At 41.4% G+C, this 21770-nt stretch overlaps 1 protein-coding gene across 1 annotated transcript in view; it reads left to right on the forward strand.

The window, feature by feature from the left end:
• Nucleotides 1-3118: 3118 nt before the first annotated feature.
• The window catches only part of LOC132820743 (cell surface glycoprotein CD200 receptor 1-like), a 31454-nt gene continuing 12802 nt past the window's right edge, over nt 3119-21770 (forward strand). The window contains exons 1-2 of the mRNA XM_060833014.1: nt 3119-3360; nt 12525-12657. Coding sequence (XP_060688997.1) covers nt 3120-3360; nt 12525-12657 — 374 coding nt within the window. The 5' untranslated portion in view covers nt 3119. The remainder of the gene's footprint in view (nt 3361-12524; nt 12658-21770) is intronic.

Below are 21770 nucleotides of genomic sequence, written 5' to 3' on the forward strand. Positions count from 1 at the left end.
ACTGCAAATTTTTGTTTTAAATCCTTGTTTGTGATGAACTTGTATTTTCAGGATTTATAGTGCAATCATATCATTAAAACCTCATTTCGAATTTCAAAATAATTACATTTTACCTTCTTCAGCTGCATACACAATAAGCAGAACAAAATTTCTACCAACTACCAAATCTTTCATTTTCTGATTCTATATTTCTGATAAATGGAACTTATTAATTTAAATAAATGAGGAGTTTTATAAGTTTGGACTATTCAAAGGCAGATTACTAATTGTGAAATATCCATTGTAATGCATGTGCTGCATTGAATAAAATAAAATGCTGTCCAATTGGAATGCAGATTTGATCTGATTCAATGCAGAATAAAGTCAATGAAAAGAATCACAAATATATCATCCATCTGGACAAGGTTTCTTACAGTAGAACCACAACTAATTGGGCAGCATGGTGGCTCAGTGGTTACCATTGTTACCTCACAGCATTCAGGCACCTGGGTTCCTGTCTGTGGAACCAGGCACCATGGGTGACTGTCTGTGTGGAGTTTGCACATTCTCCCCATGTCTGTGTGGGTTTCCTCCCACAATCCGAAGATATGCAGGTCAGGTGAATTGGCCAGCTAAATTGCCCATCGTGTTCAAGGATGTGTAGGTTAACTGCATTCATTAGGGGTAATTGTAGAGGAATGGGTCTGAGTGGGTTACTCTTCAGAGGGTTGGTGTGGATTTGTTGATCTGAAGGGCCTGTTTTCACAATGTAGGGAATCTAATCTAATTCTGCGTTGGTCTTATTTACCATTCAGAATGTTCAATTCTCTATTCCTTTTTTAGGTTATCCTATTGCAAAAAAAGTAAGCACGTTGTTAGGCAACAAGGTGCTCTTCAGTTGCCCATTTGATGGAAATGTGACTAAGATGTCGTGGGTATTTAATTCAAAACTTCAAATTGCAGCTCTCCGATGTGATTTGAATGAAATGGTTTTGATTTCCAACAATAGCAGAATAATAATTCAAAATGCTACATGCAATACTTCTAAGAATGAAATGAATCTTCAGATAGAGTCTGTGCAACTTGCTGATGATGGGAATTATACTTGCGAAATTCTAGATCAAAGAGGAGTTCATAGATTAACCTTCTCATTCGCAGTAACTGGTAAGAAAACTTAAAATATTTAATTTTGACAAGTAACTTTTAGAATGGTAGCTGTTTTTGTTGCGCTTAAACACACTGGTTTCCTTTTCTTTCAAATGGTCACTATGGAGACAATTTCACTGCTCCCCCAACCCCAGGACAGAGGGGACTGGACACCGAGTGCTAAAAATTTTAAAAGTCCAGAGCACAGCCCCAAGGTAGAGTAGCATAGCACTTCCTGGTTTTATGTAAAGTCCTCAAATATGGAAAATGTTGACAAAGTCTCAACAAAGTCTTCTAGGAAGTCTCCTAATCTGTTCAAAGTGTCCTTTCAAATATCCAGCACAATTGAACAGGGAAAATATCATACTTTTAAGTTGGGTTCAAAATCCCCTGCAATGACGAGTTTAATCCTGATTAGCTGGTCACTGTTCTGTTTGAAGAAGGTATTAGGTTATGCTAATAACTGGAATACTATTCCACTCACTTAATAAATTAGGAAGCAGCTGAAGTGGTAAACACCCAGCTAATGATTGTTTGGATGGTCATAACTGTTGTAGGCTTCATCTTCTTTCCCAAGGTGATGCCATATGCTAAATATGAGCTAAACTGGTATTTCAGATTAAGACTACAACTTGGTCGCATCAGAGGCTCTTCAGCACCAAATGCATCAGGGAAAGGTCACTCTAGTATTTTCCATTTTCACTTAGAGCACATACCTAGAAATCATATACTTGAAGTTCCTGAGTTTTATTCTCAAAACACACTGAATTTTTCCAATTGACATTATGCTAGTAAGTTGATATTCTACACCAGAGTCATGAAAGTTGTTCACTGGACAAAAGCTCAAAAGAACCACAGGTGCTGAAAATCTGATACAAGAACAGAAATTGCTGGAAGATCTCAGCAGATCTGGCAGCATCTGTGGGCAGAAAGAAGAGTTAACATTTTGAATCCAGCGACCTTTCTTCAGAATGAAGCTGCCAGACCTGCTGAGATTTTTCCAGCAATTTCTGTTTTTATTCCATAAATGTTGTTCTTGCTTTATTGTGGAAAAAAAACACACTGGTGAAGTAAGGATGATTTTCTGATATTAGAATAAAGCAAAGGATTTTTTTAACTTTACCTGATGAGAGAATGTTTATTAAGAGATCAAAAGTACTGCACAGACTATAGCTAAGTCTTTAAAATTGGAAAATGTGTCAACCAGAAAGTACTCCCGAACAATTTCTTTCTCCTTTAAGTGATGAAGTGCCGTTCCTAATTTCCTGAACAATTGTTTGGAACTGTCAAAACACAATACACTTTAATCATTTATACTGTATGTTAGATTTATATCAAAATCTTAATATTATTCTACCCAAATAAATTATTCTAGTTTATATTTCTTTCTTTTATTAATTTTTGACAAAAATAGAGGTGAAAAATATGTATTGTAAATTTAGTAAAACAGAATTAATAGCAATCTGTCTAGGTTCAGTAAAGCTCTCAAAAATTTTATTCCTCCAAAATTTGATGGATGAACACCATTAATTTCTTACTAAGGTAATTGAAAAAATCATTTGTAAAGTCAAATTGAAACAAAATCTATTTCATTAATTCTGTCATTACTAGTATAGATTCAATACATAAGAAGTTATACAGAAATGATTAGTATTAATCAGTATTGGTGAATATTTAGCAAGATTGAGATGAAATCTTAAATTGATAAGAATTTCCAAAACCCGGCAGCTATCATTACGAGCTCAGTTTCCATACTTTTGTTTGAACGTATGGAAGGTTATCTTATTATGAATGACGCTAACACTGTCCGTTTCAGTATTTAAAGCATTTTTAAGAATTCACATAGAAATCAATGTACAATTCAAGTTGATGATTTCATTTTTTTTAGAAGTACAGAATGTAAACACAATGCAGGTTTCAATTCAAATATCATTCTGTCTTTTTCAGTTCCACCTGCTATATCTTTCAGTACTGATAACAAACCAAATAATGCAATGATGGCCATATGCACCGCATCAAATGGGAAACCAGCTGCAGAAATTACTTGGTATCCAAATAATTTAGGAAACTTCTCAATCAATATAACCCATCACAGTAACAGAACTGTAACTGTACAAAGCAAGTATCACATTAGTATCCGCCACTTCAGTGAGGAGATAATCTGCGCCGTAAACCACCCAGCATTTGATGGGATAAAAAACTATACCATTCATCAAAACGGTCCAGCTTCATATGGTAAGCATACCTAAAATGTATGTCAAATGAAGGGTACATGATATTTATAGAAAACCCTAGTTCAATAAAACTGAATATAAAATAGCATTTATCACTGAAAAATTAGAACATCTGAAGTAGAAGTAATAGTTTTATTCTGGGGTGATTTAGCTGCAACATTTAGAAATAAAGCATTCAATGAGGTGGAATTGTTTATGCATGAATGATGTATTCTATAGTAATAAATTATTTGTACTTCATGTACTGTGATGAAAGTACAAATTTGTGCTATGTTGCAAAGTTGCACCATAAGTGAGTGGCAAGTTTGAAAATACCTGAAAGAATCACTTCAGTGATAAAGTAGAAATTTGGAGTAACGTAGCCATGAAATATGTATTGTTGGAGCCAAAAAGACTGTGCAGATGGCACAAATAAAGATCAGCCGCTATCAGTAGGCAGTTTGAAGGTTTATTTCAAAGTTCTATCTACACACACAGAAGTTGAAGTGATCGCAATAAAGGGTGCTCATCAAGAGTCTTTTATTAACCAATTTCAAATCATAAGTATTCAGATTTCTTAAATGAACTATTTCAAGTCCCTGCACCTCCATTAATGAGGCTGGATCTGTGAAATGAACCGATCTTCTTGTTAAGTGTAAATTCAATCATTAGTATCTGTTCCTGATCTTAAATTCTAGGATTTAGTAAGGAAGTTTGGAGTCACCCTTAGTTTTTGGTGATGATAAAAAGTCAAGAGAATACAAAGGGCAAAAATCACTGATAAATTAGCAAAATCAAATTATGTCAAAATTACAGGTCTAAGCAGAAGGTGCATAGGTGAGCAAAATTGAGGCAGTTGGATAATAATAGTGATATACCATTGGATCTTGTGGTGCAGTGCTAGTATCTCTAGCACTGAGCCAGGAGGCTTAGGTTCAAGTCTCACTTGCTCTGGAGTTGTTTGATAACCTAACTGTTCATTTTATGAAAATATCTAAAAACAACATTGATGCTGTTAATTAGTGAATGGAAAATCAGAGTTTTGATAAATATCTGTTTTCCACACTTCAGAGTGTATACAGTGGAATTTTAATGTTCAGTTTTGGAATTCCTGCTGGTTTTATTTTATAAGATCTTAACAGAAGCAGAATTAGGTCATTTGTTCTATCAAATCTGCTCCATCATTCAGTGAGATCCCTGTTTTTCCGTTGTAACTTTTGACTCCTTTACTGATCAAAAATATTATCTCAGCCTTAACTACTCGTAAATGAACAACCTGTAGAGCCCTATAGAATTCTGTACAATCGCTGTCCTCTGCACCTTTCCAAACTCCCCTGTCAAGCCCCTTAAAAATCTTACATATTTCAATAAGGTCATCTCGCATTCTTCCAAGGTCCAATGAGCACAATGTTATGGACCAGACCAAAGTCCTTCAAACTATATTAACAAGACAGCCTAGACCCCAACTTTTTCTCATTTTAAAGGTAAGTGCCAGCATTGTGTTCTGTCTGCAATTTGATGGTCAAACTACCAGCCTTGAAACAAAACACACTTTACTCATACACCATAGTTAAAATACAACAAAGAAAGAAGAAATTGGAATAATTTATTTCTACAGGAAAACTTAAACAGAATAACAGATTATTTAACCACTAACCAGTAATTGTGCTAATGTAGTGACATCCCATCAATACACCCCTGGCAAAGGCAAATTCAATAAAATAGATTGTCTCACATGCAATTCTCCTGCAGCAACAAAATACACTATAAATCTAATTAACTATCTTGTGCTTTAACTTAACGCTGGATGATCATATACCACAACACCAGATCTTGGTCTTGATCCACGTGGTGATGATCATCTGGCCATCTTCTCCTCATGGTCGCAGGGGCGTCTTCTCTTCACAGTGGTTGGTCTCATCTTATTACCCTTGAGGGTAGTGTTGCAGTGATTATTTTACTTAGTAGTTCTTCCAAACTTTTGGGATGGTCTTTGGGGTCCTCCAATAAACCAATCAGAGCTCAATCATCCTGATTGATTAGATCCAACCAGGCATGGACATGTCGATGACAAAATGGTCCTTGGGTATCCATTCCTGGAGGTGTTAGGTGCACATAGATGAGGTAGCCTCTCCAATAAAGGATGTGAGGCACCTCTGTGTCAGGCAAACAACCCGAGGTTCCGATTATCCTGGGGATGGCATTCAGGTTGATTCTATTCAATACAAATTCAAGTGCAATTGTATTGTCTGCAGCTCCTGCGTTACTTACTTGCGGTCTATCTGTAGCTGCACCCTGTGTGGATTCTGCAACATGTTTATTAGCACAGTTACTTTGGTCAAGGCTTGTATTAACTCCCCAACGTGCCTCAGTTAGTGTTCATTTTTCATAAATCCATCACAAATCCATCATTTTGAGGGACCCATCTGGCCACAGTATTTAAGATATTGTCTAATAGGGCTTGATTAGTTTTAGCAAGATCTCCCACTTTTTAAATCACATTCTCTTGGTAAATAAAAGACAGCATTTTCTTTGCCTTTCCTTTTATCTGATGAACTTACATGCTAGCTTTATGTGCTTTGTATCCCAAAACCCCAAATGGCTCTGCAGTTTTCCATGATCTCTCTCTATTTGAATAATATTCAGCATCTCTATTCTTCCTTGCTGAACGTGTAACCCTTACACTTTCCTTCATTATATTCCATCTGTAAAGTTTTTAACCCACTCACCTAACTTGCTCATATCCTGCTATAGATTCTTTGTGCAATCCTCACCACTTGTCTTCTAACCTATTTTTACATCATCTGTAAATTTAGCAAAGAACATTTGGTGCATGTGTGGAATGGGCTACCAGAGGAAGTAGTGGAGGCTGGTACAATTGTAACATTTAAGAGGCATCGGGATAGGTATATGAATAGGAAGGGTTTAGAGGAATATGGGCCGGGTGCTGGCAGGTGGGACCAGATTGAATTGGAATATCTGGTCGGCATGGAAGAGTTGGACCAAAGGGTCTGTTTCCATGCTATACATATCTATGTCTCTATGACTCTACTTCTGTTATCTGTACCATTAATATACATTGTAAAATATTGTGGCCCCAGTGTATTTCTGAGAGACTCCACTAATTATAGGTTGTCATCCTGGAAATATCCCTCTTATCCCAACTCTCTGTCTTCAACTAATTAGTCAATTTTCTATCCTTACGAACACTCCTAGATTGTGTTCAGGAAAATATCTCACAGCAGTATGTGCCCAATCCAACTATAAAGGATGTATTTTGCACCTTGTTTTTGGACATGATGTGGGTCAGGTGGATCAGGTGTCAGTAGGGAGACATTTAGGTTTATAAGACAATATTCATTGCATCATAAGGTTTAGGATGATAGAAAAGGACAGCAGACAATTCAGAGTAAGAAGAGAGTTTTATAAAATCATGAGGGGCATAGATGGATGAATAGTTAAGGTCTTTTCCCCAGGTTAGGGGAGTCCAAAATAGAGGGCATAGATTTAAGATGAAACAGGAAAGATTTAAAAAGGACTGGAGGATAACTTTTTCATTCAGAGGGTGATGCTTGTCTGGAATGAGCTGCAGAGGATGTAATGGAGGCAGGTACAACTACAGCATTTAACAGGCATTTGGATGTGTATATGAATAGGAAGGTCAGAGTGATATGGACCAAATGCTGACGAGTGGAACTAGGTCAGATTGAAATGTCTGGTCAGCATGGATGAGTTGGACCAAAGGGTCTGTTTCTGTGCTTTATGATGATATAACATACAGCACAGAAACACACCTTTCAGTCGAACCAGTCCATGCCAAACATAATCCCAAACTGAATTCATCCCCCCTGCCTGCTCCTGGCCCATATCCCTCAAAACCTTTCCTTATCCAAATGTCTCTTAAGCATTGTAATTGTATCCAAACCCACCACTTGCTCAGGAAATTCATATCACGTGCATATCAGCCTCTATTTAATAAATTTGCTTCTCATGTCTTTTTAAAATCTCTTCCCTTAAAAATGTGTCCCTTAGTCTTGAAATCCTCCATCCTATGGAAAAGACAACTACCATTACACTGCTATCTACACCTCTCATTATTTTATAAACTTCTATTAGGTCACCTCTCAACCTCTTACACTTCAGTGAAAAGAGTCCAGTCTATCCAGACTTTCTTTATAACTCAAACTACAAGGTTTGTGTGAAGATTTGTAGCTCGGGTGCTCGTTGTTGTGGTTCTGTTCGCCGAGCTGGAAGTTTTTGTTGCAAATGTTTCGTCCCCTGGCTAGGCGACATCATTGCACTGATGATGTCGCCTAGCCAGGCGACGAAACGTTTGCAACAAAAACTTCCAGCTCGGCGAACAGAACCACAATAACTCAAACTTTCCATACCCAGCAACATCCTGGTAAATCTCTTCTGAACACTCTCCAATTTAATAAGATTCGTCGTATAATTGGGCAATCAGAACTGGACACAGTATTCCAGATGAGGTCTCATCAATGTCCTATACAACCTCAACATGACTTCCCAACTCCTATACTCAAAGGACTGAAACACCTTTCTAACCATCCTGTCTACATAGAATCATAGGGATGTACAGCACAGAAACAGACCCTTCTGTCCAATTCATCCATGCCGACCAGATATGTTAACTAGTCTAGTCCAATTTGCGAGCATTTAGCCCATATGCCTCTAAATATTTCCTGTTCATATACCCATCAGCATGCCTTTTAAATGTTGTAATTGTACCAGCCTCCACCACTTCCTCTGGCAGTTCATTCCAAACATGCACCGCCCTCTGCATGGAAAAGTTGCCCTTTAGGTGCTTTTTAAATCTATCCCCCTCACCCTAAACCTATGCCCTCTAGTTTTGGAATCGCCCACCCCAAGGAAAAGACCTTATCTATTTACCCCTTCCATGTCCCTCATGATTTTATAAACCTCTATAAGGCCCCCCTTCCAATACTCCAGAGAAAATGGCCCTAGCCAATTACACCTCTTCCTCTAGCTCAAACCCTCCAACTCCTGCAACCCCCTTGTAAATTATTTTTGAACCTTTTCAAGTTTCACAATATGCTTCCTAAAGCAGGGAGACTAAAATTACACACAATATTCAAAAAGTGGCCTAACCAATGTCCTGTACAGACACAAAAATGATGTCCCAACTCCTATATGCAGTGCTCTGACCAATAAAGGAAAGCAATGTCTTCTTCGCTATCCTATCTATCTGCGACTCCACTTTCAAGGAACAATGAACCTGCACTCCAAGGTCTCTTTGTTCAGCAACACTCCCAAAGACCTCACCACTAAGTGTAGAAGTCCCGCTCTGATTTGCCTTTCCAAAATGCAGCACCTCACATTTAGCCACATTAAACTCTATCTGCCACTCCTCAGTCCATTGGCCCATCTGATTAAGACACCATTGTACTTTGAGGTAACTTTCTTCACTGTCAACTACATCGCCAATTTTGGTGTCATCTGCAAACTTACTGACTATACCTTCTATGTTCACATCCAAATCATTTATACAAATGACAAAAAGCAGTGAACCCAGTGCTGATCACTGACACACCACTGGTCACTGGCCTCCACCGCTATCCTCTGTCTTCTACTCAAATGCCTTGCTGAAGTCCATATAGAACACGTCCACCGCTCTGCCCTCATCAATCCTCTTTGTTAATTCTTCAAAAAAGTCAATCAAGTTAGTGAGGTGACATAAACTTTAAAAAATATGTACCTGCACCCCTAGGTTCTCTGTTCTACAAAACTATCCAAGGCCCTACCTTTAATTGTATAAGCCCTGCCCCTGCTTGTTGTACCAAAATGCAATACCTCACATTTATCCAGGTTGAGCTCCAGCTTCCATTTCTCAGCCCATTGACCCATTTGGTCAAGATCCCTTTGTAATCTGAGAAAACCTTCTTCACTGTCTACTGTCACCAATTTTGGTGTTGTCTGCAAATTTACTAACCATGCCTTGTGTATTCTCATTCAAATCATTGACATAAATGTCAAACAAAGGAGGACCTCGCACCAATCCCTGCAGACCACTGCTGGTGACAGCCCTCCAGTCCAAAAGGCAACCCTCCACCACCATTATCTGTCTCCTGCCATTAACATAAGAAACATAGGATCAAAGGAAATGCTTTTTTTACATAGGCGGTGCAGTTCTTGAATGCACTTCCTTGAAATGTGATGGAGGCAAATTCAATACAGACATTCAAAACGGTATTAAATGATTATTTGAACAGCATCAATGTGCTAGGTTATAACCAAAAGGCAGGAGAATGGTACAAGTCTGAATGCTCATTGGAGAGCTGGTGCAGACATGATGGGCTGAATGGCCTTCTACTGTCCCATAACAAACCTGTGACTATGTGATAAAGTGTATGAAACTACGGGCTTCATAAATAATGCTACAAAATACAAAATCATAACAGAGATACATAGATTGAATATAATACAGCAAGCCATTCAGCCTGCTGTGGAGTTGATATGATTGAATGGCAGAGTAGACTTGATGAGCTGAATGGCCTTACTTCTACTCCCATGTCTTAAGGTCTTATGCTGCATTAATGCCAGCTGTTTGCAAGATCAATGCAGCGAGTTTGACTCCCCCACTCTTTGCCCATAGCTTTGTAAGAATTTCTATTCAGCTATTTTTCCAATTTCCTTTTGAAAGCTCGGATTTTATCCATCTCCAGCATACTGTCAGGTAACACCTTCAAGATATTGATGCATAAATAGGTACTTCTTCATGTTGCCATCAGTTCATTTCTCAATTAATTATTTTTTAACTGAATCCTGTCAGTGTGGAAACAGGCCATTCAGCCCAACAAGGCCACGCCAACTCATTGGAAAGCATTCCACCCAGACTCACCCCTCTACTCTATCCCCGTAAACCTGCATTTTCCATGGCTTTTCCACCTAATCTACACATCCCTAGACACTCCAGGGCAATTTAGTACATCCAATCCACCTAACCTGCACATCTTTGGACTGTAGGAGCAAACTGGAGCACCTGGAGGAAACCCACACAGACATGGGGAAATTGTGCAAATTCCACATAGACAGTCGTACCAGGGTGGAATTGAATCCGGGTCCCTGTGAGGCAGCAGTGTTAATTTTGTCTATTGATTTTTGACCCTTCTTGTAATGTGAATAGCTTCTCTCTATCTATTTTGCCTAGGTCTTTTATCAAATCTGTTCTCAACTTTGTCTTCTCTAATGACAACGATGCTGAGAAAGCCCACCTTCTTCCAATCTGAAAACAGCCATTCACCACTTCTCTGTTTCTAGTAAATGAACTTTATACCCGGACTGTGGCCTCAACTTCAGCAGTCAAGCAATTATGTGGCACTCTGATTATACAAACTCTGAGAAAGGACTTGGGCACAAAAATGGCAGATGGAGTTTAATCCAGACAAATGCAAATATGATTTGGAAGTCCCTACACATGATCAGCAGAACTACCTTCACCAAACATCTCTATTATCAAAGATTTTTATTAAGTTAGTTTAATATAACTTGCTGTCAATGAATCATATTGACTTTTTCTAATTAATCCACTCTTGCCCAAGTGACAATTAAATCTCTTGGGTTATTATTTCTAGAGGTTTTCCCAATACTGAAGCCAAACAGAATGCTTGTAGTTGCCAGGTTCATTCTTATAGACTTTTTAAACAAAGGTGTACCATTCGTACTTCTTTAGTTCTTTAGAACCATTCCTTTATTTAAGGAAGATTGGAAGATTTTGACAGAATCTTTTCCATTTCATTGAGTACAGATAAATGCAAAATTTTCAGTCATCACTTTAGTCATGGTATAGCCTTATCAGTATTAATGCACAGTATACATGCTTATAAAAGACCTTTCAATTTCTTAGACTTAATTCATACTCTCTCTTTACCTCTTTTATTTCAGTTTTCACTTCCCGGGTTTTCACTTCCCAGTTGAATTCTCTACATTTAGCATGACTCTTTTGTGTATTAGACAAACTGATGTCAATCATATAACCTCTTTTTTATCTTAATGTTACTCTCTATCTCTCTTGCTACCCAGGAAGCTGTGGATTTGTTTGCCCTACATAACCTCCTTTGAAAGGTAACTTGACTGTACCCAATCCATCTCCTCTTTCAGAATCAATACACACAGATGACTTGGGCTGAGTGGCCTGTTTTCAAGCTATACATGTAAATAATATTATGCTAATATATTACTGCTTTGTGAAATGCTCAGAAGAGTCTACAAAGATTATACAAACTCTGAGAAAGGACTTGGGCACAAAAATGGCAGATGCAGTTTAATCCAGACAAATGCAAAGTGATTCATTTTGCAGGATCAAATTTAGGTATGAATTATACTGTCAATGGCGGAACCCTTAAGAACATGAATATACTGGTGGATCTGGGCATGCAGGTTCACACTTCTCCATAAGCCGCAAAACAGGTGGCCAAGGTGATTAAGAAAGCATACGGCATGCTTGTCTTCATTGTATGGGATACAAGAGTTGGTAAACCATGTTGCAGCGATATAAAACCCTTGTTAGGCCATATTTGGAGTATTGTGTGCAGTTTTGATCGCCACATTACCAGAAGGACTTGGAGGCTTTGGAAAGAGTGCAGAGACGGTTCACCAGGATGCTGCCTGGTCTCAAGGGCATTGGCTATAAGGGAAGGTTAAAAAGACTAGGATTGTTTTTACTGGAAAGACAGCCACTGACAGGAGACTTGATAGAGGTATACAAAGTTATGAGAAGGGCATGGAACACACTGCCAAAAGAGGTGGTGGAAGCAAACACTTTGGCAGCATTTAAGAGTTATCTGGTTGGTTACATGAGTAGGGAGGGAATAGAGGGATACAGACTGATTGAACGTAGGAGGTTTGTTTTTTAGTTTAGTTAGGGAATGATGATCAGCACAGGCTTAGAGGGCCGAAGGACCTGTTCCTGTGCTGTACTTCTCTTTTGTTCTTTTGTTTGAAATAAGAATGTCTAAATTTCTATTCAATGCTAAATTATGTAGGTTGTGGTGTGAGTAAATACAGTTATGAACTCTACACTAAAAATGAGCCAATGGTATTTATTTTCCGGTTCAAAGACTGACGCTTCAGACCCAATCTTTTGAAGAAAAGTTCCTCTCAACTGGCTATCAGCAAAAATATTAATTTGTGCTTATGTTTTTGCAGATTCACAATTATCTCCAAAGATTATGTTCCTTTTATATCTCATTGCTGGTGTCCTGGCTGCTGGCCTGTGTCTCCTTGCTGTAGTAGCTTTTACAGTCAGATGCTTCAATCTCCAAATAGAAACTGCATTCAGGTAAGCTTGTCAATTCTAGAAAGTATCTTTATGATCATGTCAGGAAGGAACAAAAGTAATTATATCCAAACGTAAAATTCTATTTTTACTCTTCTAATTAGCACAAATATAATGAACATCATCCAATTACTAGCAATGATTGTCTTGTCACTGGTTCTACAGCTTTCCTATAAATATGCCTCACCTTTCAGTTATTATCATATTTCTTGGTCATTGTTTGTTATACATAGAAACATCTATTTAACAAAGTTATCACAAAGTCAAATGGAAATAAAATTCAATGTTGCCCATTTTAAATTATAATACTGTTGTGGGGAAAATCACCAGGTCAGAGTCGGGGTTCAACAACAGAGTTTATTGTGCAAGGAAATAGTGGTGCTCCAGGGAGAGAGAGAACCAACAGCACAGTGGTCAGCTGTGATTCTTCTCTCAACCCAGAGCACATCAAGATACTTTTATACTTTTTGTGATACAATAGGTCAGTGATGAGGTTATTGTCTTTGTAACATAGTTTGCTTGTTGTAAACATTGCAGAATCATTGATAGTTTTGATGCAGTCGTTGTCAGTTCCAACGCAGCCTTTGTTAATTTCAGCGCGATCGTTGTCAGTTTCAGCACAGACATTGTCAGTTTCAATGTCTGCACGCAAGTCCATTGCTGTAATAATGGGTGCGAATCGTTCTTCTAGAGAAGGACTTGGCTATTAGCACTTTGTATTGAGTTCATATCAAGCAGTTAGGATTTCTATTAAAGGCGTTGGCTGGACCCAGACCTTTCGGCGGGCAGTATACGCTGCTCGTGTGTGTTCTCTCCCCCACCCACTTTAAACTAATCAACTGGGTTGCAAGTGCATTCTGGTAGCCCCAGGCAGTATCTGTGTTTGTTCTAATGTCTCTCTCCATATTGTGGTCAGGTGGCCATCTTGTGTGTCAAGTGGCTATCTTATGGCTCAGCGGTCATTTTATGTGTCCATGTGCCAATTGTCACCCTGCCCCATGCAATCTCCCACTTCACTCCCCCCTTTGTGGTCTAGGAGGCAACTTCGGCGATCTCCCGCAGCACACCCAATTTACATGTAGAGGTAGGTCATCTCTAGGAGCTCCTCCTCCTGAGGGGTACAGCTCTCATCTGTAGCACCTTACAGCAGGGCTTTAAACACCAGAGGCCCACACAGAATATCAGCATGATGTAATGAGGAGAACTATCCCATGTTCCAGTTAGGGTCCCCAAGATTTACCTATCAACCAATTTAGCTGTCTGTAATTGTAGCTCCCTGTCTAAAGTTACCTAGCTGGTCTCAGATATTTTTGATGGCTTCTGTAATGTTATAAGAGGCATCAATAACATGGGTGGTACAATTGTTACCAATAACTGTACAAACTCTCCCTTGCTGTGCTAATTGATAATCCACCACGTAACATGTCTGCTGTGTGTAGAGTCTGAGTTCAGCCAGCTCTGTATTAATTGCTTCCACAGCTTTCAAGGTATTATTGCCTAAGATAGTCAGGCCACATACAGGTAATTTCCATTTTTAGCACTGATGACGTCTGCTGCGCCACCCCACCCCCGAAAGATAATGATCCCAAAATTCCATATCCCAGTGATGACCCCAAAGTGGTGGGGACCTGCCAGTCAGCATGGAATTCCTGGCTGATATAGTGGGTCACTATCCTTACCCGAACATGTACCTCGCTAGGGCATGATACAGTAAGGGGTGCAATTGTCCCTACCATGAATGGGCTTGGGAGGTGTGGGGTGCCTGTCACATAAGTCACCTTAGATAGAAAAACAAATCCCTTCTCCACTCGGTAACATACGTTGTCCTGTCCTTCCATCTGTCTGTCCATCTGTGTCACTCCTGATCCCCTGGGTGCCTCCCAGCTGGTAAGTGTCAAACGGGTACGTCCATGTGGCCGAGCTAACATGGATGCCATTGCACTGACCACATATGAATTGTCTGCTGCGGTCACATTCAAGCATGCCTGATGGCTGCAGGTGCAGGTAAACTGTCCCCTGGTGACTGTACCGTGCTAATAAGTGCAGTGTGTCTGGACGCATGAGTCATTTTTGGGAACCAGTGCGTAAACGCATTCCCATCCCTGCCCTGTGAAACAGAGTGGGTAATTACAGGGTTTTAAATGGGACTTCTCTTCCCTAGGCTGGGTGTTCCTGCCCGACTGCGCATATCTACCCTGGAGTCCCGGTTTGTATTTTCCTATCTGCCCCTTACACGGTGCTCCTGAGGTGTTTACTGTCTACATCATGAGGGGTCCACACTGGGGTGGCCACAAATAGGAATTCTACTGATCACATCAGTGGGTAGCAGACAGTTTGATTCCCATGCATACTTAGATGGATTTTATAGAAGAGGTTATCTTCAAATCCTGACATGCTCCTGACAGTTATGACACTTAAACACAGTGAAATACAGACAGCTTTATACATTTTGCAGTGAAATTTATCAGTCAAAGTCTTTGTTTTCGTCAGGAGGTGCAGTCGTGCTTCTGTGTGGTTTGTTCTGTTGTGTTTTCGGTACTCTCCCTGTGATGACCATCTTGACCGACATTCCTGTCTGACCTGGGGAATGGTCAATGACATTAGTTTGGTCACAGGAGTCTTTAAACAATTTGAGTTGAGTCCAGTGCTTCCATGTGCCTTTTCCTTTAATATCTATGCATGTACAAGTATCCCCATTTATTACCACGATGTATGGCCCATTCCATTTTGGGACAAAGGCAGTTTGTCAGGCAGTCCTCACACCAGGACACGGCTTCCTGATGCTGGGACCTCAGGGAAGATTTCAAGTTCCCCTGCCCTGTCCTTTTTGTCCAGATTACTGCATCCCTTTCAATTGGGGGCTTAATTCTATCACATACTGCCGAATTTTGTCTTTTAGTGGACCCACATTGCTACCACCTGTGATTATTGTTTCCAGCAATTGCATTGCTCGCCTGGCCATTAATTCATATGGTGTTAGCCCAGTTGCCTGATTCTTGGTGGCTCTTAGTATGGCGGGCCGCACCTCAGGCCATGTTCTGCCTGAGGTTGGCATTGCCTTAGCTAAAGTTTGAGCATTCTATTCATACTCTCTACCATCTTGAGCTCGGGGTGATAGGGAATGTGAATTTTTTGTCTAATGCCGAGTAATTGGCAGACAGTCTTCATGACCTTGCTTGTAAAATTCATCCCTTGGTCAGATTCGATCTGGAGAGGTACCCCCTACCACCTCGGGATTATCTCCTCCACTAATATTCTGGATACAGTGGTCGCAGTGCAACTTTTGGTTGGGAATGCTTCTACTCACCAGGTGAATTGGTCTATGATGATGGGAAGGTGGTAGTAGCCCTGTAAATTCTACCTAAAGGTGATCCCAGCATCCCCTAGGTCTGGGCTGGTGTCCCATCTTAACCTTTATGGGTCTTCCTAGGTTATGTTTTGCACAAACTATGCATCTGCAGCAGTCTGTTCCCATTCCATTCCACCACCACTCTCTCCCTTGGCTTGCTATCATGGCCTCTCTGCCTGTGTGGGAGAGTGCTTGGGGCAGTTTGAGCAATGTGTTCTGTATACACACTGGTGCTACCATCTTGTCTGCTCTCCTCCAGACACCATCCTTCCCTTTGAATGCCCCCTGCAGTTTCCATTGCTCTCTCTCTTCCTGCGGGGTGAACTCCTGTAGCTGCTGAATTTGGAGAGCGTCTTTTGCTAATTTAATTGTGGCTATTGCAGCCTCATCAATGACTTCTTGTTCTAGAGCTTTCTGAGCTGCTTGGTCTGATACCTAGTTTCCTTTGAATTTTAGCCAACCTGGGCTCTTTTTGCTGGCTCTTTTGAATGAGCTTTCATTTTTATTACTGCAACTTCCTTTGGCTGTTCACTGGCATGCAATATTGCCTGATTTTTTAATTGATGTTTGATAGGTGTTCCCCCACAGTGATGAACCCTCTTCTATCCCATGCCATCATGTAGTCATGGACTATACTGAAGGCATATTGACTGTCCGTATATATAATTCACGATTTTTCCTTTTGCTCGTTCCAGTGCTTTGGTGAGTGCTACCAGTTCTGTAATCTTTACGGACTGACTTTCATCAATCCTTCTGGAAATAACTGTTCTTAACTTATCATTTACCACAGCTCAAGCTGTTTGGGGTGACCCTGCTACATATTTTCGTGACCCATCCATGGGTCTCCTTGGCTGTGTCTAAGGGGGTATCTTTTACTCACCCCCTATCCTCATCCCCATCTATATTCCCACAGCTCTGCAGTTCCCTTATGTCTAGAATTCCCTGAGCTGGGTTTTTCTCCCATATCCCTAACTATTACCACAGACTGACTTGGGGGTAAAGGAACTGCTTCCCACTTTGCCCTTCTCATATTGGGGACAGACCTCAGTTTCCCTGTGTTTAGCATCTCTACTAGGGTGTGTTTAGTGTGGAGGATGATATTTTCTGCCTTTACTATGGGCTCACTAACCCTAACGGCCCAAGCAGCACTGTCGAAGGCTGCTATGCACCTGGGCAACCCGGTGACTACTGGCTCTTCTGTCGTGAATGGTACCCTATGGGCCTTCTCCTGCTACCATGGTCATAGGTGAACACCGCGGAGTAAAATCCGCCCTCATTACTACAGTGGATGTGAAAATCCTTCCTGGGGTTTGGCAGCCCTAGCCCGGGGGCCAATATGAGTCAAGTTTTAAGCTGACTATATGCCTCCTCCTGTTCTGGACCCCAGGTTACAGGTTCCAAGGCAGGCTTACCTCCTTTAGTTAATCTCTGCATCAGTTCAGCCAATCTTGCAAACTCTGGTATAAAGCTCTGACTGTAGTTGAATAACCCCAAGATCTTTTTGACTCCCCTGACAGTGGCAGGTCGCGGAATCTGTTGGATTGCCTTCTTGCAGTCATCGGACATCTCTTTGAGTCCCTGGGATATAAGGTGTCCCGGGTATAAGACTTGTGTTTTGCCAATTTGTGCCTTTGTGGGGATAACTTTTAACCCTGTGGTTGCCAATTCCTGTAATACGAGACATTAATCCTCCTGGTGTCCTGACTTGGATTCTGAGACAATTAGGATATCATCTACATATTGGAGGAAATGGTACCCTCTGGTAAATCTACAGATTGTTGCTCATCATCCTGTGAAAAATAGTGGGGCTGTTTTGGAACCCTTGTGGCAGGCAAGTCCACGTGTACTGCCTGTTCCTTACTGTAAAAGCCAATTTATTCTGGGACTCAGGGTGTAACGGGATAGACCAAAAGCAATTGGCTCTGTCCAAAACAGTTAGCGCCTTGTGTTCAGGCGCCAAGCCAGTTAAGGTGGTGGAGGGGTCTGCTACAATGGGGTGCAATTGGGGGTGACCTTATTTACTCCTGTATAATCAATGGTGAGCCTGTAGCTCCCATCAGCCTGTATTATTGGCCACATCAGGGAATTAGTTGGACTTGTGGTTGCTTTCACTAGGCCTTTCACTATCTCCACAACTGCTTTTTCTGCTTTGGGTTTTATTGGGTATTGCCAGTGGGGTTTATGCTCCGATCCAGGAACCTTTATCGGGTCTATGTTAACTAGACCTGTACCTAACTTTGTTTCTGTCCATTCTCTGGGGACAGAGGTGCAGATGGCTCCCAATCCCCCCTTTTCGAGGTCCTTTGTGTCCTATTCTATTGCAGTAGCTGCAATATTTTACATTGTTCCCTGCTCTATTCCCGGCACATGGGGCCCTACACGCTCTGGCAAAGTGTCCCTATCGGCTGCTTTGTCAGATCGTGCCTTTATTGCAGGAACTTCTGCCTCCTGCACCCTGCTAGCCCACTCAACTAAATCATCATTACTCCCATTATCAGGATGGCTTGGTGGGCTCTAGAGAGCTCTAGAGAGCTCATCTTTAAAAGCTGGATGAATTTCCGTCCCCCCGATTTGGGTTTGCTTGCCCTGAGCCGTCTTGATAGACCCTAAATAATCATTCCCCATACTCAGAGGTTCCTTCCCCTTTAAGTTGCTCCAGTTCGTGGGAGCATTTCCTGGCACCCTCTGGATTTCCTCTTTAAAATCGGTGAAGGGGGCCTGCTGGGCATCTAGCTCAGCTGTAAGGGCAACAGCATGTGTCCACCATCCTCCCCTAAAATCCCTGGCTGCTGTGGCATCGAGTCCACCAGCTACCTGTCTCCACTTGTCCGCTGAGCAAACTGCCCGGACCAGCTGGTCTCTCAGGTGTAGCTGGTGCCCTACCCATACACTATCCAGCTCTTCCCAGAACCTGGTGTTTGCACTCCAGGTGTAATTTGCCCAGGGAGGCCTTAATTTGCTGCCTCTCCCCTGGGGTAAAGGGTTTATAATTTGCTTTGGGCTGTGAGTCTGTTCCTCCTCTGGTAACGGGCGCTAAGTTATACTCTTGCACAGTTTGTCCAACAGAGGCAGCAGTTGGTTCCTGCTGGATGGTTTTGTAGGAGGGAAGAAAGTCAATCTCCCTTTCCTCCTGTACTTTTTTCTAATCTGTGTTCTTGTTCCTTTATCCTGTCCTCCAGCTCCTCAATTCATTCTTGGGCTTTTCTCCATCTGCTAGTGGAGGCACTCACTTGTTCAATTAAGCCTGTTAATTGGTACACTAAAATCACCCCTTTTTTTAGTTTTATTTCATTTTTGTTGATCTATCTATTCTCTCTGTTGTGCTAATGTTTGGGTTGTATCCCAATAACTTTTCTTCGTTTGCTTTGTCAGCCCTTGTCTGTCTGCCTTATATTTCTCAATAACGAAACCTGCATTATCCCCCTTAAAACTTTGGTATGCCATTTAGCAGATTGTGTACCTGCGGATACCAACAACAGTAAAGTGTTCCTAACCAGTGGGGCCTTCTCTACCCCTGGCCTATAATATTGTCTCAGCACCGTCCGTACGGCTGTAGCAGCCTCCTAGCATGATGTGCTCTCTACCGGTGGGACGTCTCTACCCTCCTGGCCATCACTACTAGTCATACCTACCAGTCGACTGGGAATGCTGGCTCAATAGGGTGTGCTGTCTACTGGGATCCCTTTAGGCTCCCGCCATCTCTACTGTTCCAACATCTCCTGATAGGCCCAGACACTTGTCTGTAGCCCAGTGTGCTTTCTATCGGTGGGACTCTTTACCCTCCCGGCCACCGTCACTATTCAAGCTCTGTCGTTCTACTATGGACTGACAGGGTATCACAGTTACTCTCAGTGTCCATGCTCTCCTCATTGGTAATGTGCGCTCAACTGAGGTTTGACTCTTGGCCAGAGTGATCAGCTCGTCATCCTCATCACATTGGAAATTACAAATACAAACAGCACCCAACTTTTAGCTTAAACTTTAACTGGACTCTGCACCACCAACACCCCCCACCCACTCCCCACCCCCCCCACCCCCACCCCCACCCCCACCACACTGCAGAGTTCAATGTTACCTGACTTTGCCACTTGTGCTTCACAACTCCTAGTGCCCTTTCTGCCTCCAATCCCACTTCAAATCCCATTCTTTGCATGGGGGGAGAGAGGGGTGGTGACTACCCCTCTTAACAACCAGTTTAGGGCAGAGTTTTTGAGACAGGCACGACCTTGTCCGCTGGTTGTTTCAGCACAAGCAGCAGGTTCTTACAACAGTTAAACAGTTAAACACTTATTCTCCGCAGACATGCACCTAATTTTTTTTTAAACTCAGCACTGTAACATGTTAGGCATTCCAATCAGCATACCTTTTCAACTGTGTCATTGGCCTAGACTGATTCTTCCTGTTTGCAGGTACAAATTGGTTCTTACCTGGGCTCCCCGATCATGGCCTTCAACCGGGCATCAGTAATAAGGACTCTGCTCACAGTTCCAATTGTTGTGAGGAAAATCACCAGCCTCAGAATCGGAGTCAGGGTTCAACGACAGAGTTAATTGCACAAGGAAATACCGGAGCTCTGGGGAGAGAAAGACACCAACAGCATCATGGTCAGCTGCAAGTGTTCTCTCAACCCGGATTTTTTTTATTTATTCAAATTTATAGCTTTTTTAGATTTATCACTACTTCATCTGCAACTACACCATACCCCTGTCCAACCCAAGTTTCAGTTTCTACAAATGCAGGAAATCTAGATATTTCATAATATTTCTAAAATCTATTCTCTTCAAATATTGAAGGATGGTATGTCTTCTCCCTGAAGACTGTTGACCTTTGTCTGATCCCTGAATCTCCAATGCAGGAACTTCTACTGTTTGGATGCTCTCTGTGGAGGAAGTTGTTTGTTATATATTAGTGGTGCTCCATTACTTTATCTGGAGAATCAGTGCCTTACTGCTGGGCAAGTTGGCTTGGGAGAGAAGGGACCTTCTTTCATGCCAATGGAATTAAAAGATCTTGGTGGAACTTCTCCAGTGCTTTGATATACCAGCTGTAGGCTATCCAAATCTCCAGTAGGTACAGGATCACAGAGAAAAATGCAAGTCAGTAAATCCTCAACATTGTGATCCTTAACCTCATGTATTCTTTCCTTCAATCAGGTGAGGGCAGAGCCAGCACTTTGACGGCAATGATGAATTTCTTTATCCTGTCTACCTTCCAAGATATGGAAAATGCTCCATATTTTCCAGGATCTTGGCAATTAATACATTCTCAGTATTTCCTGAATGGCAGCACATCTACCATTGAACTCTAATAAATGTCCAGAACTGACGTTGAGTTACATGCTCAATCTACTGTAAGTTTCCTTATTGCTTATGAACCGCATCTCTGGGCACTGAATCTTTAATCTTTGCACTCAAATGTGAGGGTGCTACTAAGTGAACCACAGCCGATGCCCTGAGATGGACCTGTAACAGTTTACATCTCATGTGCTTCTGCACAGGTGACATGTCTGGACATTTTTCACCCCAGAATCTGAGTGATTAGCAATTGGAGGACCTGTGTGTGCAACAATTCTGTCTGCCAAAACTACTTCAAGCATTTCAATTGTTGCATCATTTCCCATCTGCAATAAGTGTGTATTCACAATGTTAAGAACTTGCTCTGAGTATTCTCATGAAACTCACAGCACCATCTTTGGTAGGATCAGTATTCGTGAATTGGATGAGTACTTCCACACTTTCGACAGCAAAGAAGAAAGTCTAGGTTCCAG

The sequence above is a fragment of the Hemiscyllium ocellatum genome, chromosome 12 (assembly GCF_020745735.1).
Source record: "Hemiscyllium ocellatum isolate sHemOce1 chromosome 12, sHemOce1.pat.X.cur, whole genome shotgun sequence".
Classification (NCBI taxonomy): domain Eukaryota; kingdom Metazoa; phylum Chordata; class Chondrichthyes; order Orectolobiformes; family Hemiscylliidae; genus Hemiscyllium; species Hemiscyllium ocellatum.